General features: G+C 52.7%; 2 protein-coding genes across 5 annotated transcripts in view; both read left to right on the top strand.

Moving 5' to 3' along the window:
* RANBP10 (RAN binding protein 10) overlaps window positions 1-20,345 on the top strand; it is a 77,349-nt gene extending 57,004 nt beyond the window's left edge. For 2 of the 4 annotated variants that reach the window (XM_003812183.7, XM_055100345.2), the window contains 10 exons: window positions 5,422-5,444; window positions 8,419-8,603; window positions 11,877-11,989; window positions 13,374-13,482; window positions 13,592-13,740; window positions 13,936-14,143; window positions 14,911-15,032; window positions 15,526-15,671; window positions 15,984-16,095; window positions 16,864-20,345. In XM_003812183.7, coding sequence (XP_003812231.3) covers window positions 5,422-5,444; window positions 8,419-8,603; window positions 11,877-11,989; window positions 13,374-13,482; window positions 13,592-13,740; window positions 13,936-14,143; window positions 14,911-15,032; window positions 15,526-15,671; window positions 15,984-16,095; window positions 16,864-16,994 — 1,298 coding nt within the window. In that variant the 3' untranslated portion in view covers window positions 16,995-20,345. Of the gene's footprint in view, window positions 1-5,421; window positions 5,445-8,418; window positions 8,604-11,876; window positions 11,990-13,373; window positions 13,483-13,591; window positions 13,741-13,935; window positions 14,144-14,820; window positions 15,033-15,525; window positions 15,672-15,983; window positions 16,096-16,863 lie in introns of all 4 variants that reach the window. The other 2 variants (XM_008964577.5, XM_055100344.2) reach the window with 1 other exon arrangement.
* A 3,711-nt stretch (window positions 20,346-24,056) lies between these two features.
* GFOD2 (Gfo/Idh/MocA-like oxidoreductase domain containing 2) overlaps window positions 24,057-24,888 on the top strand; it is a 50,210-nt gene continuing 49,378 nt past the window's right edge. Inside the window, exon 1 of the mRNA XM_003812187.4 lies at window positions 24,057-24,288. The gene's annotated coding sequence lies outside the window, so the exon portion shown is untranslated. The remainder of the gene's footprint in view (window positions 24,289-24,888) is intronic.

The following is a 24,888-nucleotide window of genomic DNA, read 5'->3' as shown; positions in this document are numbered from 1 at the left end:
CTGGTATTTGGCCACATTGGCCCTGAGGTGGTGACTAACAGCCTGGTCTGCCTGCCTGGGTTTGCAGAAGTCCCCGATCTACACACCCTAGTTCTCCAGAATGGAATGGTATAGTGAGGAGAGGACTGGCAGAACTCTACCAGCCCAGCTGCCAGCAGCTCTGCCAGGAAAGGGAGTTGGGCATTTTGCTTGGAACCCAACTCCTAGAAGTCCCATTTCCCTTGGCTTGAGGGTCAGTAAAAAGGTGGCTGCAACTCTCCACATCCCCTCTATGACTTCTCTAGGAGATGAGCACAGCTAGTATCAGGGGACCTGAGTGGGAATTGGATTGCTGATGGCTGGGGCTGCATGCCTAGGAGCCAGCATTCCTCCACAGGGCAACTGGATGCCCCAGCCAAGAGTTGGTAGGAAAGCCTTGGTAGCTAGGCAGCCGAGAACATAGCACGGACACTGCTAAGCTGACCTAGGTGCACATCAGAGAAACCCTCCTCTGAAATTGATGACCACCTGGCTGCAGTTGCTAGTGACCAGCTGGTGAGGAGCTAGCGGATAGAGGGTGGGCCAGGGCCTCAAGACAGCTCTTCACTCTCCACTCTGCACTCTGATTCCGCTATTTCTTGGCTCTGGGTTCTGCTGTCAAAGTCCCAGGGGCCACTATTGTGGGCTCTCACCCTGTATCCAAGCCCCCCTTCACCTGCCCCCTTGTATAGCTGCCTTCCTCACATCCCTCCAGCTTGCCCACATTTTGCTCACGGATGGGGGCAGACTCTACTGTTCCCTCTGCACCTGCATCTCTCTCCTTCAGGCCTTTCATGTGCACCGGGACCACCAAAGGGCCATGAGCTCTTTGTCAGTCAAGTCCCAAGGTCCCATAGAGAGCAGATGGCCACTTTAATGTCACCTCAAGCCCTTAGGCTGTTTTTAGACATCCATCTCCTTAGTGGATGCTTTTCATAGACCCCCATCCAAGACCTCACACATCTTGTAATTAAATTTCATCTGGTAGTATTTTGACATTTTTTCCAGCCTGTCAACACCTTCTGTGTTCTTACTTGTTCTATCTCAAATATTTGATACCCTTTTCAGTGTTGTGTTAATCTAAAATTTGTTGTTTGTGTTTATGTTTTCATGAAGTTACTGTTAAAAAATATAGGAAGAAGAGAAGGTTAAGATTTGAGCCCTTCAGTGTATAGTTGAGCTTGTCCTGGAAGACATCAGCCATTTAAGAATCACTAAGTTGGCTGAGCGCGGTGGCTCACGCCTGTATTCCCAGCACTTTGGGAGGCCGAGGTAGGCAGATTGCTTGAGCCCAGGAGTTCGAGATGAGCCTGGGCAAGTGGTGAGACCCCGTCCCTATATATTAAAAAAAAAAAAAAAAAAAAGAATCACTTAGTTCCTGAAGCTCATATTTTTCCATTTTTTCCACATGGATATTATTGAGACCTTACTGAAAACGGGATATGGCCTGTCCCCTGCATTTTTAGATTACAAAATTTAACGGAAAAGCAGTGAAGTTGGAGTGACAGAATGCATGGTGAATCTTCTACTGTCTCTGTTTCCTTTTCCCAAGCCATCTTATCAATAATGTGCTTCAGAATCGATCCCTTCCCCACTTTACAGCAGCGGAATGATGTCTCCTGCCTCTGGCCTCCCTGCTCCTTTCCTCTGTCAACAGCCCTTGCACTATGTGCCATTGGTCAGTTGTCTGCGTAATTCTTAGTCATGTGCCATCTCTCTTGCTGGAATCTGAGGGCCAGGTTTGCAACTGTTTCTCTAGTCTTGTGACAACAAATACTTGGTAGAAGGATGAAGGAATGAGTGAACGGAGATACGGACTGATGTCTCATTTGCAAGTGGTCCATGTGCTCACAGTCATTTCCACACAGCTCTGTGCTTTCCCACAAGGTCTTTATGTTCTCAGCCTCAGCGGTCCCTGACCTGTGTCTGTTTGGCTCTGGGTACTCCTTATCAGCAAGTTCAGCTATCCCGTTTGCATCCTGGATCTTTGCCTGAACCTTCTTCCCATGGGTCAACTCAGATCTTGCCATCAAAATGATGTTGCAGGCTGGAGGAGCAGTGTTGCCCTTGTCCAGTGCAGTAGTGGGTGGAGTAGCGTCTTTCCTCATTCTCCTGGAAGCACCTCAAGGCCTTATCCTTCCTGGGTGCCATTGTGAGGCAGAGTTGGGCAAGCCTGGGTAGGTCATCCCCTGACCAAAAGTGTGGCAGTTGCCTCACCCTGTGGCATTACCGCAGCTGACTTATACCTAGACCTTAGGGTTCATGAAGTAGCTTTCACAGAATGTCTCATTTTCTCCCTTTTTCCTTGAAGTCGAGATATCGATATTATCTCTTTTTTTCAGATGAGCTCAGAGAGGTTGGGTTACTTGCCAAAGGTCACACTATATATAATTTACGGAGCTTGGACTCCCTTTTTCCAGGCTTCCTGGGGACTCCGCCATGAGCCCTGGAGTAAGCAATATCCTGGCCATGCTGAGATCCATGAGGGCAGCTCCTGGGCAGACCTGGAGGGTGGACATTGGGGTCTTCTCCTGGGTACAGAGAGATTTCTGGATTCAGTCCTGCCAGCATGCCAGAGTCATGCCGACTGTGCATGTGGGGCCCAAAAGTGGCTTCAGACAGGCAGACCATGCGGCTTATGAGCGTCCCTCAGTGAGAAGCAAACAAAATAGCCGAACAAAGAATATAAACCATCTCTCTGCATCTTGGTTTTTTCATATGTGAACTAGTGTCAGAGGTAGTATACATCTTCCAAGGTTGTTCTGAGGATTGAATAGTGCCTTATAAGACACTCAGTCCAGTGCCCAGCATAGAGGAAGCATGTGGTATGTGCTGGCTGGCATGATTCCGGCCAGGTTTCTGGGAGACCTGTTGTCAGACCCAAAATAGAATAGACCCTGTTCTATTTTGCAGGGCTTCAGTTTCTTTTCTGGGCAGGGGTTGGATAGCAGACTGGAGATCTCTAAGGAATCAGCAGTTTGAAAACCTCAGAGGCCAAAAGCTCAGGAGCTTCTGGGAAATATAAGACTTTATCTGCCGGGCATGATGGCTCACGACTGTAATCCCAGCACTTTGGGAGGCTGAGACAGGCAGATCATGAGGTCAGGAGATCGAGACCATCCTGGCTAACACGGTGAAACCCCGTCTCCACTAAAAATACAAAAAAAAATTAGCCGGGCATGATGGCGGGCACTTGTAGTCCCAGCTACTTGGGAGGCTGAGGCGGGAGAATGGCGTGAACCCGGGAGGCGGAGCTTGCAGTGAGCTGAGATCACACCACTGCACTCCAGCCTAGGGGACAGAGCAAGACTCCGTCTCAGGAAAAAAAAAAAAAAAAAAAAAGGTGTGAACCTGGGAGGCGGAGCTTGCAGTGAGCCGAGATCACACCACTGCACTCCAGCCTGGGCGACAGAACTAGACTCCATCTCAAAAAAAAAAAAAAGACTTTATCTAAAAAATGAGAGGGCTTTGAGTCCTTGGAGAGCCTCCACTGGTCCTGAGTCATTTGTCATTTCTCAGTTTGAAGAACATGGGTGCTCTGGTAGCCTGCTTATATAGTTGTGGTCCCACTCCCGTCTACCCTCACTTCCAATTCAGAGCTGAGGTCCCTAGAAATGCAACCACTTCTCTTGGCAGGAGGGTTTTTGACAGGCTGTTTTTTGTTTTTGTTTTTTTGGGACAGGGTCTTGCTCTGTCACCCAAGCTGGAACCCAGTGGCACAATCATACTAGCTCACTGCAGCCTCAACCTGCAGGGCTCAAGTTGTCCTCCTGCCTCAGCCTCCCAAGTCACTGGGACCACAGCTAATTTTATATATTTTGTAGAGACGGAGCCTCGCTATGTTGCCCATGCTGGTCTTGAACTTCTGTTCTCAAGAGATCCTTCCACACAGGCCATTGTTAACCTGAACTTTGCCAGCTTGGAACCTCTGAGGACTCTGACTGAGTATGGACTGGAGATAGGCAGCTGCCACCCTCCCTGTTTCCACTTCTCTGTCAGCTTGGGGATGACATTGAAGCATTGGACTAGGAACAAATCCAGCCCCACCACTTTTGCTAGCTTTATGACTACTGGCAAATTGTCGAACCTCTGAGGCTTATTTTTCTCCTTTGTAAAATGCAATAAGCCTGCTTCCCAGAGTTGGTGTGAGGATCAGATGAAGTAATGGATGGAAAAGGGGCAAGGCGCGGTAGCTCACACCTGTAATCCCAGCACTTTGGGAGGCCGAGGTGGGCAGATCACTTGAGGTCAGGAGTTCAAGACCAGCCTGGCCAACATGGTGAAACCCCGTCTCTACCAAAAATACAAAAATATATATTAGCTGGGCATGGTGGTATGTGCCTGTAGTCCCAGCTACTCGGGAGGCTGAGGCAGGAGAATTGCTTGAACTCGGGAAGCAGAGGTTGAAGTGAGCCAAGATTGTGCTACTGCACTCCAGCCTGGGCGACAGAGTGAGACCCTTCTCCAAAAAAGGATCTGGCATGCACAATAGGTTTCCATAAATATGTGTTAAATCAAGAGAAGTATCAGGCCTGAAGGGCCGCAGGGGATAGATCTTTTGGATTTAGTTCCCCTTAGCAGGCTTTCTTTGCGGGTGGAGGAGCTATGCACCTGCCTAAGCATCTGATTTCACTTCTGGCCAGGCCGCCAGTGAAGAGAAGGCCATGGTCTAATTAAAACTACCTAGCCCGGGGCCGGGCTCAGTGGCTCACGCCTGTAATCCCAGCACTTTGGGAGGCTGAGGTGGGCAGACCACAAGGTCAGGAGATCGAGACCATCCTGGCTAACATGGTGAAACCTCGTCTCTACTAAAATAGAAAAAATTGGCCCGGCGTGGTGGTGGGCGCCTGTATTCCCAGCTACTTGGGAGGCTGAGGCAGGATAATGGCGTGAACCGGGGAGGCAGAGCTTGCAGTGAGCCGAGATCGCACCACTGCACTCCAGCCTGGGCGACAGAGTGAGACTGCATCTCAAAAAAAAAAAGAAAAAAAAAACCTGCCCAGTTGGACACAGTAGCTCATGCCTGTAATCCTAGCACTTTGGGAGGCTGAGGCGGGCAGATCACTTGAGGTCAGGGGTTCAAGACCAGCCTGACCAACATGGTGAAACCCTGCCTCTACTAAAAATACAAAAATTAGCCAGGCGTGGTGGTGGGCACCTGTAATCTCCGCTACTGGGGAGGCTGAGGCCAGAGAATTGCTTGAACCAGGAGGCAGAGGTTGCAGTGAGCCAAGATCGCACCACTGCACTCCAGCCTGGGCTACGGAGGGAGACTCTGTCTCAAAACAACAACAACAAACCAAAAAAAACAACTACCCAGCCCTAGCACTGGCTCCACCATGGGGTGCAGAGGCAGAGTAGCCCCAGGGGCTGGCCCTGATGACTGTTCCTTTCCCCCCACAGGTATAGCCTTCACAGACCTCCCGGTGAGTACTACTATTGAGTCTTCCCCTCCTGGGTTTCTGGGGGCTGACTGGGATGGGGCACGGTGGTACCTGCAAGTGCAGGGTGTGGAGTCTGGTTCTTTCCCCAACCAGGGATGTGTGCCATGCTGTCAGCTTGAGGGTACCAGGAGGGGCACTTGCTGGCCTTCCTCTCTCTCCAGCAGTAAGGTCTGATCTTCCTACAACTCTTAGCAGGTGACAGTAATTTGTGGCACTTCCAAAGGCAGCTGTGGGGCTGGGGCGTGTAGGGTGGTGGAATGAAGATACCTCCATGGCTCAACTGGTCTAAACCAGCTGTGTGTCAGCTGGGGTGCAGAGTGTAGGGAATTCTTCCTGAACTGTGAGGGAACCTAGTCCCTGTACATACCCATCAGAGATCCCTGAGGAAAGCCAGTGCCCTAGGGGAACTCATCTGCTACTATCTAGGGCACCCCCAAGCCAGAGAGGTGAGCTTTGTGGGGTCTTCTCTTCTTAGAAAAGGATGGAGTTTTCTGGCCGGGTGCGGTGGCTCACACCTGTAATCCCAGCACTTTGGGAGGCCGAGGTGGGCGAATCACGAGGTCAGGAGATCAAGATCATCCTGGCTAACAGGGTGAAACCCTGTCTCTACTAAAAATACAAAAAAAGTTAGCCGGGCGTGGTTGCAGGCGCCTGTAGTCCCAGCTACTCGGGAGGCTGAGGCAGGAGAATGGCCTGAACCCGGGAGGCAGAGTTTGCTTTGAGCTGAGATCACACCACTGCACTCCAGCCTGGGCGACAGAGCGAGCCTCCGTCTCAAAAAAAAAAAAAAGAAAGAAAAGGATGGAGTTTTCTGCTTGCTTAGTTCAAAAAAAAAAAAAAAAAAAGCAGAAAAGGATGGAGTTTTCTGCTTGCTTAGTTCAGGGCATATCCTCACCTCCAGCCATCCCGCACCTGTACTCCAGTCTCTCTTTATTATGAGTCATCACAGGCCTAATCACATGCAGGGCCTCCACCCAGGATGCTGGGAGCCTGGCCTGGCTCTGTGTGTTCTGGCTAGGTTCTGGAAGGAAGGAAGGTTTGCTGACTCTGGTGGCTGCTTTGGGATCCCAGACACCCCAGTGATGCCCCAGGAAATGCCTTTGTGATCTTATGGGCCTCTGAAGCCCAGACCATAGCACCCAGGGTCCTGTTAAAACCTCCAGTCCATGGCTCAGAATCCTTCCCTCTTACCTGGAAGCCCCAGAGAGGGGCTGTGGTCCTAGGCAAAGAGAACAGAATCAGGTGGAGAATGCTGACCCTGGCTAGGGAAGGGTCTAGTTATGGGGACGTGACATGAAATGACCAGGCATGAGCATGGCCAGTATGCAGCCACATGCAAGAAGGTATGGGGGAAAGACATGGTAGGCAGTGACGGTCAGGGAAGGCTTGCTGGAGGAGGCGGGCCTTGCCTGTGGTGTGGAGGATGGTAGGGGAAAGAAAGGAAGCGAGAGGTCCTCTGTGTGCAGAGCCCATGGTGGGCTGAAGCCAGCATACAGGAAAAGGTCCCATACCTTGTGCAGGTACAAAAATGCATGGTTGGCCAGGCGCGCTGGCTCACGCTTGTGATCCTAGTACTTTGGGAGGCTGAGGTGGGCAGATCACCTGAGGTTGGGAGTCCAAGACCAGCCTGACCAACATGGAGAAACCCCATCTCTGCTAAAAATACAAAATTAGCCGGGTGTGGTGGCGCATGCCTGTAATCCCAGCTACTCAGGAGGCTGAGGCAAGAGAATTGCTTGAACCCAGGAGGTGGAAGTTGCGGTGAGCTGAAATCGCGCCATTGCACTCCAGCCTGGGCAACAAGAGCGAAACTCCGTCTCAAAAAAAAAAAGTGCATGATACTCAGGAAGGAACATGGCCTGAGCACGGAGGTGAAGGGTGGACTCAGGGCCCTGGGAAGACCATCTGCAGTGACAGTGGGGAGGAGGCTAGCGAGGCTCTGGACAGTTGCAGTGGGGAGCCACAGGAACCACCAAGTGAGGAAGGGACCGGACAAAAGCCAGTCATGGTAGAGGCTAGGTGGAAAGCAGGGAGCCTCACACCCTACTGGCCAGAAGATCCTCTTAGCGAGCCTCTAACAGGAAGGGTAGCTTCTCTTCACCCTTTGCCAGCACCAGGGGTCTAGACCACCGGTTCCCTTTTGCCATGTTCCCCTCCTCCCTCCTTTCCTGCGTCATCCCATCTCTGCCTACCCCCCATGTATCTATCTTTTGGTTGTTTTTTTTTTTTTTCTTTCTGAGACAGGGACTCACTCTTGTCACCAAGGCTGGGTTGCAGTGGCAGAATCACAGCTTACTGCAGCCTCAATTTCCTGGACTCAAGCCATCTTCCCACCTCAGCCTCCCAAGTAGCTGGGACCACAGGTGCATACCACCACACCTGGCTAATTTTTATCTTTTTATTTTTTGTAGAGACAGGGTCTCACTTTGTTGCCCAGACTGGTCTTGAAAACCTGGGCTCAAGCGATCCTCCTAAATTGGCCTCCCAAAGTGCTGGGATTACAGGCATGAGCCACTGTGCCCAGCCTCATGTGTCTTATTTTTTTTGAGACAGAGAGATCCTTGGCCCTGGATCTTTCCAAGAGGAGCCATGACCCACTATTGCAGCAGACCCTCATGGGCACGTCTGCAGGGTCGTGGAGCCCAGCCCATTTCTGTATGCTTTGGCTGAGTTCCAGAAAGGGCTCTTGGGCCTTGAGGACACAATGGCCTCTGATACAGGGCAGGACACTCTCCATGATGTGCCTTGCTTGCTTTTCTTTTGCTTTCTCCCCTCAAGCTTTGGGGCATAATGTCTCTGCTAGGGAGGTGGACAGAGGTGACTCCGCCCTGCCTCCTCCAGCCTTGCTGCAACTCTCCCAGCCCAAGCATGGGCCAGCAGCAGCCATGGAGGTGAGGTGAGGCCTTAGAACCCCACTGCCCTCAGGGCCTGACTGACATTTCATTCTCCTCCTCAGGCCAACCTCTACCCCACCGTAGGCCTGCAGACACCTGGGGAGATTGTGGACGCCAACTTTGGGCAGCAGCCCTTCCTGTTTGACATTGAGGACTACATGCGGGAGTGGCGTGCCAAGGTCCAGGGCACGGTCCACTGCTTCCCCATCAGTGCCCGGCTTGGCGAGTGGCAGGCAGTGCTGCAGAAGTGAGTGCCCTGCTCCCGCCCTTACCCACTCCCACCCCACCCCAGCGCACTTCACTCTAGGCCCCTGTAGGGCTACAAGCTGTTCTTACAAATTCCAGCGGGTGGATCCTTTCTGGGAAGCATTCCCAGGGCCATTCAGCCTGCAGCGCTCCTGCTTCTCTGTCGTCGGATGGACAGCTCCCACCGAGTTCTCCGGGCTGCTCCTAATTAAACCTTTGCCTCTCAGCCAGATTGGAGGCTCCTGTATATAAGATCACCAGCAGGGCTGTTTTCCTTCCCCAGGTCATTTTGCAGAGGATTTTGCAGAGGGTGCCCTGTGGTCTCTTCCTCTGTGGACCCTTTTTCTACCATAGGGAGTATCCATGGTGCTGTGACTCTGGCCTGAGGCCACCTCACAGGGCCCAGCATCCAACTGAGTCTCATTCGTCTATAGCGGTGGTGGAGGGAAGGGAGTTCTCCCTAGGACCAGCTGAGCTAGCTCCTTGGCTGATTAATTCCCAGACTGTCCTGGAAGCCAGTGTCGCTGAACTCCCAAGGGAGGCCAGCTTTGGGTTTCTCTTCCACTTGCCATCTGCAAGCCTGACTGAGGCAGTGACCAGTACCCACTCTGCCAGGAGGTGGGTGTTAGCTTGGCTCTCAAGGATGGGCAGATGGGCATGGGGAAGGGCTGGGCTTCCACTGCCTGTGGTCATTGCCCTGCAAAGGCACCAGGGTGCTAGGATTCCTGGGGTGGGGTTGGGGTACACACTGAGTTCTTTGTGCAGCCTTTGTCCCTTGAGGCAGGCCCCAAGGATGGGCTGAGGCAGGGGCTAGGTGGCCAGACCTTCCCCAGGAAAAACAGCATTGCTGCCTCTTGTTCACAGCCCCCCAGAGCAGATGACAAGGACTTCCTTGGATGGCCAGGACAGCGCCACTCCCAGAGCAGGCTTGGTGGGATTGCCAAGAAGAGGGGTGAAGATGCCAAGTCGGTGTAGGGGAGGAACTGATACTCTCAGTTTTCAGGGCCTAGGCTCAGCACATGGATGTGTTTTTGTTTTGGGGTTTTTAAAAAAATACTGAGATGGGGTCGCACTTTGTTGCCCAGCTTGGACTCCTGGGCTCAAGTGATCCTCCCACCTCAGCCTCCTGAGTAGCTGGCATCACAGGCATGTGCTACCATGTCTGGTATAGCACATAGGTGTTTTTGTTTACATGTGTGTATCCATGTGCTTGTATGTGTTCATATGTAGCATTTGCCAAGACCTGCATATAATTTGTGTACTGTGGTTTTACATAACTTCATTTAATGAATATTGATAATGGCTATGTTATCACAGAGACAAATTTGTCACAAGCCTTTTGGCTGGCTTCCTCTAGTGGAAGGTCAGGTAATTCCTTCTCTTTTACTTGTGTAGGTAACCCTCTTGTAGATAAAGACTTTTTCATATTTACCCTTGTGTTTATAATAATAATATGGTGTAATAATAATAATTATACTTACTTTACTTTTTTCTGAGTCAGGAGTTTACTCTATTGCCCAGGCGGAGTGCAGTGACACAGTCATGGCTCACTGCAGCATGGACCTCCTGGGCTCAAGCAATTCTTCTACCTCAGTCTCCTGAGTAGCTGGGACTGTAGGCATGCACCACCACGCCTGGCTAATTTTTTGTATTTTTTGTGGGGACAGGGTTTCTCCATGTTGCCCAGGTTGGTCTCAAACTCCTGGGCTCAAGTGATTTTCCTGCCTCGGCCTCCCAAAGTGTTGAGATTACAGGCATGAGCCACCACACGCAGCCAATAATTTTTTTTTTTTTTTTTTTTTTTTGAGATGGAGTCTCGCTTTGTCGCCCAGGCTGTAGTGCAGTGGCGCAATCTCGGCTCACTGCAAGCTCCGCCTCCTGGGTTCAAGCCATTCTCCTGCCTCAGCCTCCTGAGTAGCTGGGACTACAGGTGCCCGCCACTACGCCCGGGCGTAATTTTTTTTTGTATTTTTTTAGTAGAGACGGCATTCCACCCCATTAGCCAGGATGGTCTTGATCTCCTGACCTTGTGATCCACCCGCCTCAGCCTCCCAAAGTGCTGGGATTACAGGTGTGAGCCACCACGCCCGGCCATATTTTTAAAGTAGAGATGAGATCTTGCAATGTTGGCCAGGCTGGTCTTCAACTCCTGGCCTCAAGTGATCCTCCCGCCTTGTCCTCCCAAAGTTCTGGGATGACAGTCATGAGCCATCACGCCCAGCTGATAATTATTATTTATACTATAATATTATGTAATATATCATTTCATAATAAGAAGTCTTATTTATGGACTTCTTCCTGCCAGGTACTTTATGTGTATTATCTCATTTACCCCTTAAAGCTTGAGGGAACACACACCCAAACTTCTGTGCCTTCCACCTGACAACCCTTCAGACATTTGTGTTTAGAGTTACAGTAATGACATCAGACACATGTACACACCAAGGTATTCACTCCTGTACACATCAGATTTGAGGGTTCAGCCTCTGCTTTATATGTGTACACACATGTGCCACTGTTCAGCCAGCTTCTGCTGGGGTTAAATGGCTACAGGGAGTCAGACTTCTCCAGACCATTTCCCAATGACTGTGTTCCCATTGGCCCTGCTGCTGCCTATCTCTGCCTGGCAAAATCAGCCTGATTGCTTGGCTTCTTGGGCCCCTGATTTGTGGTGTATCATGGTATAACTCTGGGTTGTGAGTTAGCTTCCCATCACTCACTCACTAGAGCTGGAACTGCTGAGGGCAGGTTCACCTGGAGGGCTGAAATGCTTCTCTCAGGTACATGGCACAGCCTGCAGAGGGGCTCCTGTGTCTGTAGAAGGTGTGCATGTGGCATGCATCCTGTCTGGAAATCTGCCAGATTACCTGGCTAGCTGCAGTTTCGGGAAGCTATCAGTGAGACTATTGGCCTCTTAGGCTTGCTGCATTTCCCAAAGAGGCAGCCACCTGTGAGGAGTGTGCCTGTGTGTGTACTTCTGTTATCGTACTCGCTTACTTGTGGGCAGCATGTCTCAGATAAACTGCAGCCACTCCTCTGAACTGTGGGCACAGATGTGGTGACCAGCCCCTCCGAAGCCTGACTTCATGACTGTGGGGCACCATGGGGGAAGTTTTCATTTTGTTTCAGCCCCTTTATTCTCATTCTGTGGAGGTTACACCTCCAGGACGTGTTTAGGGAGACCTCTGGGGGAGGTAATCTGTCCTGAGTCCATTGGGTAGTCAGTGAGAAGTGCAGTTCTTGAGTGTCACCTGAAGCTCTTCCTTTCTTCTAGCATGGTTTCATCTTACCTCGTGCATCATGGGTATTGTGCCACAGCCACGGCTTTTGCTCGAATGACTGAAACCCCGATTCAGGAAGAACAGGCGTCCATAAAGAACAGACAAAGTAAGGTTTATTCTACTTTCCCTTTCCCTTCCTCACCTGTCCCTAACTCTGCTCTCTGGCTCATGTCAACCCTGGTTAACCTGTCAGGAGTCCATTCAGCTCTGGTCCTCATGACCAGCTTGCAGCCCGAGGCCATGTTCCTGTCCCACCTTCAAGATGGCACTGCCCAGATGGACAGTTGGCAGGATGGAGACATCTCAGGGCAGCCTCCCTAATGCACATTCTGAAGGCTGGGCGCAGGCCAGGCCCTGGCATGGCTGGTTCCATTCCTCCATTTCCTCCCTGCTTGTTTCTTTCCCCCTGAATCCTGGATTCCTCTCAACCTCCTGTTCATGGTCTTCCAGGAAGGCTGTTTGCCTGCCTTAGTAGTTCTGCTTATTCCTAGCCAGAGAGGGGACTGAAGTGGTCAGATAGGGCAAAGCCAGTGCTCAATGGCTGCTGTGGGGGCACTACCCTCTGCTCCCCACCACTGGTCCTGCCCTTTGCAGACAACCTAAAGTCCTCCCTTGGCCAGAGCTCTCCCAGTGTTGATGCTGGCCTGGATGCTGTGTGTCTGGAGGCTCTTTCATGGAAGGAGGGGTGTTGGAAAAGAGGAAAAGGAGCCCAGTGAGGAGCTAGAAGGAGAAAAGGAGAATGAGGGCGAGTGGGTGTGGATATGCGTGTCTGTGAGTGCCTGCCTACCCCTCTCCAAGCCTGCTGTCTCTTCTGTATGTGCACGTGTCTGTCTCCCAGAGAAGCTGTGCTCAGCCAGACAGACGGAAAGGGATCCCAGACTTGGGATCTATGAATGAGAGCCTCAGACTCTGAAGTTGCTCCCAGCGAGATGCACCAGGCCCCACGGCAAGAGCCTGAGAGGTGTCAACATCAGAGGTGCCAGCATGAGGAGGATGGCCTCCTCTCCCAGCAGGGGGCATGCTGCAGCCCCTGAAGACCACCAGCCAGAGCCCTGGTCAGAAACCAGTGTGATTCCATTGCCATTCCCCTGTGAGGCCTGGAAAGAGAGAAGTCTGTCTGAAGAGGAGCCACTCAGGCCGCCAAGCTGCCTGGGTGCCCATCCCCAGATCATGTTGCCCCAGCTGGGGCCCTACCCTGCTCCCAGGTCCCTGGCACCACGTGCCCTGCAGGAGCAGACCCTCCTGCCTTTGGGCTGAGAGTCTCCCCTCCATCTTCCCCATATTCTTGAGGACTCTCTGACACTTGGCAGAAACCAGGATCTGTTGGGCTGGGCAGTCAGGTTCTTTCTCCAGCCTCCTCTCCTGTGAGCATTTCAAGCTGGCGAGGCACTCTGAGCCGGACCCTACCCTGAGGCTGGCAGCATCCCAGGTGTGTGGCTGTGGGAGAGGCCTGTAGCCCTCGCTCACTGCTGTGTTCTTGCACCCTGCAGAGATCCAGAAGCTGGTGCTGGAGGGCCGTGTGGGCGAGGCCATCGAGACCACCCAGCGCTTCTACCCAGGGCTGCTGGAGCACAACCCCAACCTCCTCTTCATGCTCAAGTAAGTCTTGGGCACCCCCAGCTCCCCCAGAGTCCAGCCCCTTTCAGCTGGTGTTGGGAACGTCAGCCTGGACCACAACCAGAGCATTATTGCTCCGCTCCCTCCACAGGTGCCGGCAGTTTGTGGAGATGGTGAATGGGACGGACAGTGAGGTCCGAAGTTTGAGCTCCCGAAGCCCCAAGTCCCAGGACAGCTACCCTGGCTCCCCCAGCCTCAGTCCCCGACATGGCCCCAGTAGTTCCCACATGCACAACACAGGTCAGCCACTCTCCAGAGGGCTCTGGGAAGAACTGGTGTGGAGGAGAGAGGCCACTCCACATACCCTTTCCTGGGCTGGTCTCAGGGCTCACTGCTGGATTTGGGAGAAGGGAAATGGGACCACTGTGGTTGTTCTTGGGGCTCCATTTCATGGGAAGCTGCCCCTCCTCTTCTGACTGTCACCCTGGCTTCTAGGAGCAGACAGTCCCAGCTGTAGCAATGGCGTCGCGTCCACCAAGAGCAAACAGAACCACAGTAAATACCCTGCACCCAGCTCCTCATCCTCGTCCTCCTCCTCCTCCTCCTCCTCCTCTTCCCCATCCTCCGTCAATTACTCCGAGTCCAACTCAACAGACTCCACCAAGTCCCAGCACCACAGCAGTACCAGTAACCAGGAGACCAGGTGCCTGCTTTGCTCTGCTTCCTCCTCTGCCTTCTGCCTTATGCCAGCTGGGCCCACTGCAGTATGTCCTTTGAGCGCCCTGCCCTTCACCCCCAGCCTCCATCTCAGGTCTGTGCCTGGAGTCCTAATTTTTGGCCCACCGGGCCAGACATCAGCTCTGGCTTCTGGCCCTCCCCACGATTTAGCTGCACTTTCCTTGGCCTTGGCTTTCTCCAGAGGCTCCAGTGATGCCAGGCTGAGGATGTGGTCTCCTCCAAAGAGGCCGGGCCTGTGAGAACCCTCAGGGTCCATCATGAGGGAGCTTTCCCTGGCTCTGGCTTGTAGACAGCCAGGTTGGGCAGGCAGGGGAAGCTAAGCCGCAGGCTAGAGCTCTAGGTGGCTCTCAGCATCCCCAGGTACACCTCAAGGCTGACCTGAGTTTGGCTTCCAACCAAGGCCACAGAGCTGCCCATGGGGGCCATGGGGCCCAGTCATTAGGTTGGGGGATATGTAGAAGAGGTGTGTGAACTCAGAGGAGGGCCGGGAGGGGAGAATCACAGAGGCAGCACTGGGACAAGGGTGGGAATCAGGTGACAGGCCTCTGAGGATAGCTGGTGTCACAGTGGGGGCCAAGTGCTGAAGACTTGGAAGCCTGAGCTGTCCTTTCATGTTCCTGGGGGTCCTCGGTTCACCCACAGCAACCCATGGCTACAGCTTGAAAGGAGGCCCAACCAGGCTGCTCCAACCACACCCCCTGGGCCAACTCCCACCTCAACCCCTCCCCACAGCGACAGTGAGATGGAGATGGAGGCAGAGCACTACCCCAACGGTGTGCTAGGAGGCATGTCCACACGCATTGTTAATGGTGCCTACAAGCATGAGGACCTGCAGACGGATGAGTCCAGCATGGGTGAGAGCCACGGCCCGGTGTGCTATTCTTTGAGGGCAGTGTGCAGTCTGGGTGCCCTCTTCCCCTGGGAGGGGCTGGGGTAGGCAGGCTTTGGCATCTTGAGAAGCTTCAGCCAGACCTGGTCCACAGCCTCCTTAGCCGATTGTGAATGGGTCCTTGAGGTGGCTCCAAATGTACGAAGGCCCTGGCCTGTGCCAAGACCACCTATGTTTGAGGCTGGAGGGTGTTCGAGAGCATGGGCACCCTAATGAGCACCCTGCGTCTGTGCAGGCTGGGAAGAGGGACAACTTCCAAGTCCTCCCTAAACCCTAGACTATGCACCAGGTGAATGAAGAGAAGAACGCCTTGACTGTAGCTGCCTCACCTGTTCCTCCCAGCCCTGCCTGCCTCTGGCAGAAGCTGCAGCCCACCCGGGGTCCTTCCTGCCCCACCCCAGTCCTGCCCTTCCCTCTTCACCCCTCCTAACATGTTCTCCACTGGGTTCTGGATGCAGATGACGGGCATCCTCGGCGGCAGCTCTGCGGGGGCAACCAGGCTGCCACAGAAAGGATCATTCTGTTTGGCCGCGAGTTGCAGGCATTGAGTGAGCAGTTGGGCCGGGAGTACGGCAAGAATTTGGCCCACACAGAGATGCTGCAGGTACAGGATGAGCCGGGCCTCATGCAGAGCAGGCCCCATTTGGTGTTGGGGGCAGGGTGGCTCTGGGAGAGTCCAGGGGGCAGCAGGAAAGAGTGGGCTCCAGCCAGGTCTGCAGAGGGAAGTGGGGCATCTGGGCCCACTGGACATGTGCCCTCCACACCTAGGCTCTGGGGAGAGTACAGCCCTGCCCGACCCTACACCCCACATTCCAGGCTGGGCATCATGCAGGGCCCTGTCTCCCTCTGGAGCCACGGGTAGCAGGGTGAGCTATGGTGTGTGCCACAGTCCTCTCAAGAATGCCCTGTCCTGTAGGATGCCTTCAGCCTGCTGGCATACTCAGACCCCTGGAGCTGCCCAGTTGGCCAGCAGCTTGACCCCATCCAGAGGGAACCTGTGTGTGCTGCCCTCAACAGCGCCATTTTAGGTGAGTGAATCTATTTCTTATTATTATTAGAGACAGAGTCTGCTCTATAGCCCAAGCTGGAGTGCAGTGGCACAATCTTGGCTCACAGCAATCTCCACCTCTGCCTCCTGGGTTTAAGCAATTTTCGTGCCTCAGCCTCCTGAGTAGCTGGGACTAAGGTGCGTGCCACCATGCCTGGCTAGTTGTTGTATTTTTAGTAGAGACGGGTTTTGCCATGTTGGCCAGGTTTGTCTCGAACTCCTGGCCTCAGGTGATCTGCCTGCCTCAGCCTCCCAAAGTGCTGGGATTACAGGTGTGAGCCACCATGCCTGGCCTAGGTGAGTGGATCTAACAAAAACAGAAGCTGGCCCATAGCTACCTGGGTGGTTCCCAACCCCCACCCCAATTGGCCCCAGAAAGAGCTGATGTTTGTCCACACTGGGGCAGCAAGCTCTGTACAGGCCCTCTCTGGTGACTCATAGGACTCCTGGGCTCCCATGGTTGAACCTAAACCTTGACCTCTGTCTGCCCAGCTGAGTTCATGATGGGTCCTAGGCCATGGCAGTAGGCCCAGGCCAGCCCAGTGCTCTACATGGGGCTAAGGTCCTCAGGTTCCTGGCATGACTTCAGGGCCATGGCCTGGTGGCTGGGACACACTTACACAGAGGTACTGAACACTCTGTTCCAAGAGAATCTGTCCACTGCCCCCTCCTTCCACCCCCAAGGGAACTTTGACCTGGGCCCAAGCCCTGGGCAGGCCAGTGACCAGGCCTTGTCTTTCCTCCACAGAGTCCCAGAACCTGCCAAAGCAGCCTCCTCTGATGCTCGCCCTGGGCCAGGCATCTGAGTGTCTCCGGCTCATGGCCCGAGCAGGCCTGGGTTCTTGCTCCTTTGCCAGAGTTGATGACTACTTGCACTAGCTGACCGTGCTGGCTGGCTCTGGCTGGCCCTCCACTGGCCCCAGAGCTGGAGCTGCCCTGCCCTCCATAGGCAACTGGTGCAGGGACCGGGAAACCATGGACAGAGTCCACTCCTCCTGCCTGGCCTTTCCCCCTCTCCCTTTCCTTCCTTCCTTCCTTTCTCTGCCCACCACCCCGCTCAGTCTCTCTCTCTCCCCTTCACGTGCAGCGGCCTGTGACACAGTATTGGCTGGTTACTCTCATGTAGCGCCTTCTATTTTGAAAGGGGGGTTTTGTTTTGAGGAGGGGTTGGGGTTTTTAAATTTTTTTCTCCTGACTGAGCCACCAGTATTTATCTCTGGAGAGTTTGTGCTGAGCTGGTTTCTGCTAATTTAGTGATGAAGCCTATCCAAGTTGGTGATAGCTTATTATTTTCATAAGTAAAAAACAAATGAGATTATATATATATATATATAAATATATATATTAAAAAAAAAGACAGTATTTATCGTAGCATTAGTGGTCCAGCACCTCTTGGGTGAGGCTGTCCAGGCACCATGTTTTCTTTGAGTCCAACTCATTAAAAAAGAAGAATCTCTGTCACCTCAGCCAAGTGATTTATTTTTTGCTCCCCCTTTTTTGAGTCACAGGCCGAGCTGCAGCCTAGGAAACCCAAATAGGGTTTGGTGGGCCACTTAGTGGGCATGGTTACATTGGTTTATAGCACCCCAAGAACTGTAGATCCCTAGGCCCCTGAGAGCTGGACAGAGCAGAGAACTACAGGGCCAAGGGTCCAGAGAAGTGATAACTTGGCCCAGGGCCACACAGCAGAGGTAGAGGGTCCTTGGCCAGCACACTATCTACCACTCTACCCCACCTCCCACTGCCTGCCTTGCTCCCCTTTCCTCCCTTTTCAATACCCTATCTTCCCTTGTTGTTAAGATGGCCAAATAATACATTTACTCTAAATTGATTGCCTGGAAACTACCTGCCTTCGTCCTGAGAGCTTCTGTGTGTCAGGCTGCTGGAAAGAAGACTCCATTCCCAGGACAGAGGCCCTTGAGTACAGGGGCTGCTTTCTTCCTGCCTGGATCTTCACCATCTCTGCACAGCTCTGAGAGAATGGATGCTTTCTGTTGAGAAACCAGTACCTTGTGGAGGCAGGTTCTTGGGCTGCTACTCCAGGGAGTGGATGGAATCCTTGGTCCCCTAGGCCAGACTTCACTGCCACTGTGCCAGACAGCTCCCTGCAGCTGGGCCCTAGCCACTCTTAGGAAAGACTGTTGGGAGTATTTGCTGGCCAGAGAATGGGACTCCATCAGCTTTACACATGTCCCACCAGCTGTTTCAGATAGATCCTTACAGCTGGCAGAGTAAAGTGGTCCCGCTACCATTGGGGAATCAGGAAAGGAAAGACTGAGATGGTTGCCAGGACTTGGGGTGGCCCACCTGTGGAGAGGACTGGCTGCCCTGGAGGAGGAAAGGGAGGAAGTCTACACAGAGGAGCACCAGGACGGCTGGAATTTCCATATGTGCTTCACATTGTGAGGGGAGTGCACAAGCCACCCATGCAAAGAGTAGGGTCAGCCATGGCAAGGCCGGAAGTTGAACTTTCAGTCCCTGCCTGAATCTGGGCTGTGCAAGCTCCTGCTCCATATTCGTGGACATGGGAATGGTTGGTGTGGCCTGAGATACCCATTGCTCACCAGGCCTCACTGGGCCCACAGCTGGGCAACAAGAAAAATGTTTGAATTGGACCAACTGCTGGTGATGGGGCCAGGGCCCTGGGCCCTGTGCTGTCAGAATTCCGCCTTGGGAAATGATCCTATAGCTGCTGCTTTTTCTTGGTCCTTGGGGCTGGCAGACCCATAGACCATGGCCTGTTAGGAGGCGTCCTGTCTGTAAAGGAAATTCATCTCTTGTGACAGCCTGGGGCTACCTAGCTCCCAAAGCCAGAAGTTGGAGACATCTGGCTGTTTAAATGATCATAGCCTAGCAGGATTGGATTAAAACCACAGGCTTTTGCAGCTGGAATGGGGTTCAGTGAACATCTCCCCCCATTCCTCTCTTGCTACAAATAAGGAAACAGGCCCAGGAGATTGACTTGGCTAAAGTCACATAGCAAATTAGTAGCAGAGCCGGGACTATCCCTTATCCCTGTGGGTTGGGCAACACTATTTAGTCCTGAAACCGAATGGCAGATAAACCCCATGAGGGGTCAGGCTGATGTGCCCTCCAGCAGTATCTGAGAAGCTGCTACCTTCAGGGGTGTGTCAGGGATGAGGATGGGTGCCTGAGCTTAGGTTGTGGAGTGGCTGAGAGGGCCCAGGAGGGCTCGGGACAGCTGTGTGCTGCATGGGGTTGGGTGTCTGCCTGGCTCGCACTTGGTACCCGTGGCCACCTCCCCATTTTCTGTGCCTTATCTCACTGTTTCAGCTGAGTCCAAGTTGTTTACTCTGTTTCTCTCCAGAGGGGCTCTCTGTCCCAGTTGGGCAGCTCACCTTTGGGACATAAGCCTTTGCCCCACAAGCTGTGGAGAGGGCCAAAACCAAGCTGCTTGAGCCCACTCTCTTGCTGAGAGTCCAGGCCTGCCTGCCTGCCAGCCAGAGGTGCCCCTTATGCACATCCAGTCCTACCAGCCTGCTTCCAGGAGCCTAGAGTGGGAAAGGCACCTGGGGGAGCCCTGGTGAAGGGCTGGACCTGACCCATGGAGGCAGGAGGAAGACCTGGCTTTCTTGGTTTGTCCGGCCCTGGGGAGCAGCCTTCCCTACTCACTTTCCCCTTGCGGCACCAAATGGTCACTCCTTCCAGAGCAAAAACTGGCACTCATAGCAAGCCAGAACCCCCATCCCCATCCTCATGGGTCTGTGGCTGGGTGCAGGCCATCAAAATGGACACCACGAGACAGAAGTGGGGACTGCCTGGCCACCTAGCGCCTTCCCACTCCTTAAGCAAGCACAAAGAAGATGAGGCAGAGAATTGTCAGAGCTGAAAGTTCCTTTGGTTGCTCACAACTCAGGTATGCACCCATGTGGCAGCCAGGCAGCGGAGCCCTACTAGACTGCCAGTCTCATGCACCCAGACCTGTGGCCAGATTGTGGCCTCTGGCTGCCTCAGGCATTTTCCTCTTTGCATTGGGTTTTCCTGCGTTAGTAACTACAGCTGAAACAGACATCCTCCACATTGTGCACACTGGTTTTGCCTTTGTCCTCAAGAGTTGATACTTGGCATTAGCATGAAACTTGTGGGTGTGGGAGGATGGAGAGAGAACTCTAACACAAAACATCTTATTAAAATTGTACTTGAGAGACAAAAAAAAACTCTGTTGTATTTTGACAGAATTATTTTTATTAAAATACACATCCATGAGCAGTCATGTGTGTCTGGTCTCTGTTTTGAGTCTTATTGAGGTTGGCACTCCTTCTGTGACACATCCTGTCCTAAAGGATTTGGGCCCTTCCCAGCCTCTCAAGTGCCCAGGCCCTCAGGTGCCTTCTTCAAGGACCTTTGAAACTGTGTATTTGTAAGACCCCAAAGAGGACAGGTACTTAAACCTCAGTTCTCTCTTGAAACGGCTTTCTTCTTATACAAGGAAAAAGTAGCAAATTCAACTAAAGAGCCTGGGCACAGTGGCTCACGCCTATAATCTCAGCACATTGGGAGGCTGAGGCAGGTGGGTCCCTTGAGCTCAGGAGTTCGAGAACAGCCTGGGCAACATGGCAAAACCCCATCTCTACAAAAAATACAAAAATTAGCTGGGCATGGGGGCGCATTCCTGTGGTCCCAGCTATTCAGGAGGCTGAGGTGGGAGGATCACTCGAGCCCAGGAGGTCAAGGCTGCAGTGAGTTGAGATCATACCACTGCACTCCGGTCTGGGTGACAGAGTGAGACCCTGTCTCAAAAAAAAAAAAAAAAAAAAATTCAACTAAATAAAGGTGGGCCACAGGAACTTTTCCCCACAAAAATAAGGTATTAATACATTTCAGAGCCAGGTGCAGTGGCTCACCCTGTAATCCCAGCACTTTGGGAGGCCAAGGCGGGCAGATCACCTGAGGTCAGGAGTTTGAGACCAGCCTAGCCAACATGGTGAAACCCCGTCTCTACTAAAAGTACAAAAATTAGCCAGGCGTGGTGGCGGGCGCCTGTAATCCCAGCTACTAGGGAGGCTGAGGCAGGAGAATCACTTGAACCTGGGAGGCAGAGATTTCAGTGAGCCAAGATCGCACCATTGCACTCCAACCTGGGTGACGAGTGAAACTCCATCTCAAAAACAACAACAACAACAACAAAAACATTCCAGGGCCAGGTGCATTGGCTCACGCCTGTAATCCCAGCACTTTGAGAGGCCAAGGCAAGAGGATCGCTTGACCCCAGGAATTCGAGGCCAATCTGGGCAACATAGACCCTGTCTCTACAAAAAATAGAAAAAATTAGCTGGACATGATGGTGTCTGCCTGTGGTTCCAGCTTCTCAGGAGGCTGAGGCTGGAGGATTGCTTGAGCCTGGGTGGTTGAGGTTGCAGTGAGCCATGATCGCGCCACTGCACTCCAGCCTGGATGACAGAGCAAGGCCCTGCCTAAAAAAATAAAAAATAAAATAAAATTCCAAATATGCTCGCCTCAAATACTGCACAGTCAGAAAGTTTTCTGGGGGTACCTCTTTTGAGAGTTTGTTTTTGGGGTTTTTTTTTTTTTGAGACAAAGTCTTGCTCTCTCTCCCAGGCTGGAGTGCAGTAGCATGATTATGGCTCACTGCTACCTCAACCTCCCAGGCTCAAGTGATCCTCCCACCTCAGCCTCCCAAGTTGCTAAAACTACAGGTATGTGTCACCATGCCTGGCTAAGTTTTGTATATTTTATAGAGAAGTTTCACCATGTTGACCAGGCTGGTCTCGAACTCCTGGTCTCAAGCAATCCTCCTGCCTTGGCCTCCCAAAGTACTAGGATTACAGGCGTAAGCCACAGCACCCAGCCTGACGGGTATTGAAATTAGCTTCCTGTCTCTTGCCTGAGGAGCAAGAGCTTGTTTCAAAATCCTCGCACCGTTTACTGTGTTAACATGGAAAGTTAACCTCTTTCTCCGAGACTGTTTCCCCATCCTTAAAACATGGTAAATCCTTCTGCCCCATGGAGGTAGAGGATTATGGCAGATAAACAGCAGTGTTTGGCACACAGGGATACACACAGTACACATGAGCATCCTTCCTCCATGAGGATGCCCAGTGGTGTGACTGGCCCACTCCTGCCTGCCCTGTCCCCAAGGCACCAGGGTTTTATGCAGAGGAGGGATATGGTAGATCATGCTGGTGTCCACCTGAAGGTGGTACTGGAGACAAATGGGAGCAAAAGAACCCAGGTAGGAGGCTGCAAAGAGGGCAGGTTTGAGAAAGATTTAGGAGAGAATTGGAGGTACAAGATGAATAACTGAATGTGAGGGAAATAGGAGAAGCAAGAGACAAGGCAAATGCAGACTTTGGTTGGGGGTGATGGGATGGATAATAGTACCACAAAATAACAGAACAGAAGGGGGCAGGCAGTGGCTAAAAGTCACTGGAATTGGGAGGTTTGCCAGTAAATTAGGAGGAGGTTTGCCAGTAAATTGGGAGGTTTGCCAGTAAATTAGGGGAAGTTTGCCAGTAAAAAAGTCACTGGAATTGGGAGGTGGTCCAGTAAATTAGGAAAACTGTCTTATGGATGTTCACAGTGATCGCCACCAGCTAATTAAAAGCTCATAATCCTGTGTTAAAATGTGTTGCTTAACCCTGCACTTTACAAACTTAAGTTACTACAGACTGTGTCACTCAGCAGAATCTTACAGGACTATTACTCTTTAGAATGCTCTTAGGGAAGAGGTAGCATAAAGGGGAAAATATGGGTTTTAGATTAAGCATAAAGTCCTGGTTCTATGTAAGTAAAGCCAGAGTAGGCTCATTTTCCCCTAGACTAGTGGTTCTCAACTGGGAATGATTTTGCTCCCAGGGAGACACTTGGCAATGTCTGGAGATATTTTTGGTAGTCACAACTGGGCTTGGGGTGCTACTGGCATCTACTGGGTAGAGCCAGGGATGCTGCCAAACATCCTACAATGCAGACAGCTCCCCCCACCCCTGCCCAACAAAGAATTATCAGGTCCAAAATGTCAATAGTGCCACTGTTGAGAAATCCTACTCAAGAAGAGTGGAACTCCGAACAATGACTAAGAAACAGATCAAACAGGCACATTTTGACTCTGCCTTCCTTCTGCCTGGCTCTAGAGGATCCAGGAGAGAAAGGATAAAATCCCATCAGAAGAGGGGGGGTTTAGGGGTTACAACTTCTCATCACTTTGGAAGCCTTCCATGCTCCTCACAGAGGTGGTAGGAGTCCTGTCTCCGCTCAAAGCAGGGATAGCTCTGCTGCTAGTTAGCATATCTCAGTAGGAACTGCCTCACGCTTAGGTCAGCTGACATATTCTGTCACCACAGGCTGCTCTGGAATGATGGCTGGGAGATCATCCTAATGCCAGCTGAGTGGGGATCTTGATACTCAGCAGGAGGGTCAGACAAGCAGGGACGGGGGCTCCCCATGCAGATACAAACCCCAATCACATTTCCTACACAGGCAGTTTTATTCTAAGGTCTAACGGCTTCCTTACTGTAGCGGATAGTTTGCTATTTGGTGGGGCATAGGCTTCAGTAAAGAGGCCAAGGGGACTGAGGTCACAGTCTTGAAGAGCACTGATATTTAAGGAACAATCAAAAAACATCCAGAGGAAGAGGAACCCAGACAGGCACCTGAGAAAACGGAAAAACGAGTCACTGGGGGTCAGGGAGCCAGGAAGTCCGACGAGTTCGAGAGAACTGGCCTTCTGCAGATATGTCCTTGTCCAACACGAAACCGTCTTTCATTCCAGGACAACCGAGGCTAACCACACCTCCCAAAACCTGGTCCCTGACGCCGGTCAGCGGACCGGAGAGAAGCCAAGCTTAGGAAACTGCTGCCTCCGCCGCCGGAAATGAATAACCTGAGCCTCCTAGCCAGGCTGCTTAAGCTCCGCCCCCAACGAGCGAGCATGCGCAGCTCCCGGCTACGGCCCCTCCCAGCGCAGGCCCATTCCCGTTATGGAGCATGCGCAGTCCTCCTGCCGTCCCGCCCCTCCCTTTCCAGAGCCCCCCGTTCCTTAGAAACCAGGCGGCGCGTTCCCGGTGGCGGCGCCCTGGACTCCCGGGCCCGCGCATCCCCGCCAGCCTTCCTTAAGGCGGATGGGTGGCCGCCGAGACCCCGCCGGACCCATGGTTTCCAGTGCAGCGCGGAGTGGGCGATGCCAGCGTGCCAGGTGAGAGGCGGCCACCGGTGGCGGGTGAGGGCGAAAGAGGGCATGGCGCGGCCGGGAGCGGGCGCCGACAGGGCCTTCTCCGCGGCCCGGCGCCGGAGGTTGGAGGCGTGGACCCGCAGAGCCGGGGTTGGAGGGGGCTTGTTCCAACTGCCTGCAGGCGCGTGGAGTGGAGGGTCGCCTTGGGATTCGCCCTTTCCACCGCAGAAATAGGACCCGCAGGCTTGGTGGTAGAATTATAGGATTTGGGAACTTGGAAGAACCTGAGACATAACCCATCCTTTTACCAGATGCAAAAACCTAGTCTCCCCCGCCCTGTGCCGAGCGGACCTCCTGACTGTGTGAGGATGGACGCTTTGTGGATGAGGATGTGTGAGGTGTAGAAGCTTCAGACAAAGGGCTCGTGGGGTAGCTGGTTCGTCCCCTTTCAGAATGAGATGGGACTTTTGGGGATAAATCTTTAAGAAACGGGTGTTCAGTTGACAGGTGGAAGAAGGGACACCCCAGAAGGTGCGAGTGGCTCTGCCAGCTCCCATGTGCCCTATGGCCACGTCTCAATGGCCCTGGCCTACCTTTGTATTTGTAGCTCTGGAAGGAAGCAGA

Source organism: Pan paniscus, chromosome 18 (genome assembly GCF_029289425.2).
Source record: "Pan paniscus chromosome 18, NHGRI_mPanPan1-v2.0_pri, whole genome shotgun sequence".
NCBI lineage: Eukaryota > Metazoa > Chordata > Mammalia > Primates > Hominidae > Pan > Pan paniscus.
Note: the sequence above shows the minus strand (reverse complement) of the source record. Positions and strands in the feature narration are given on the sequence as shown.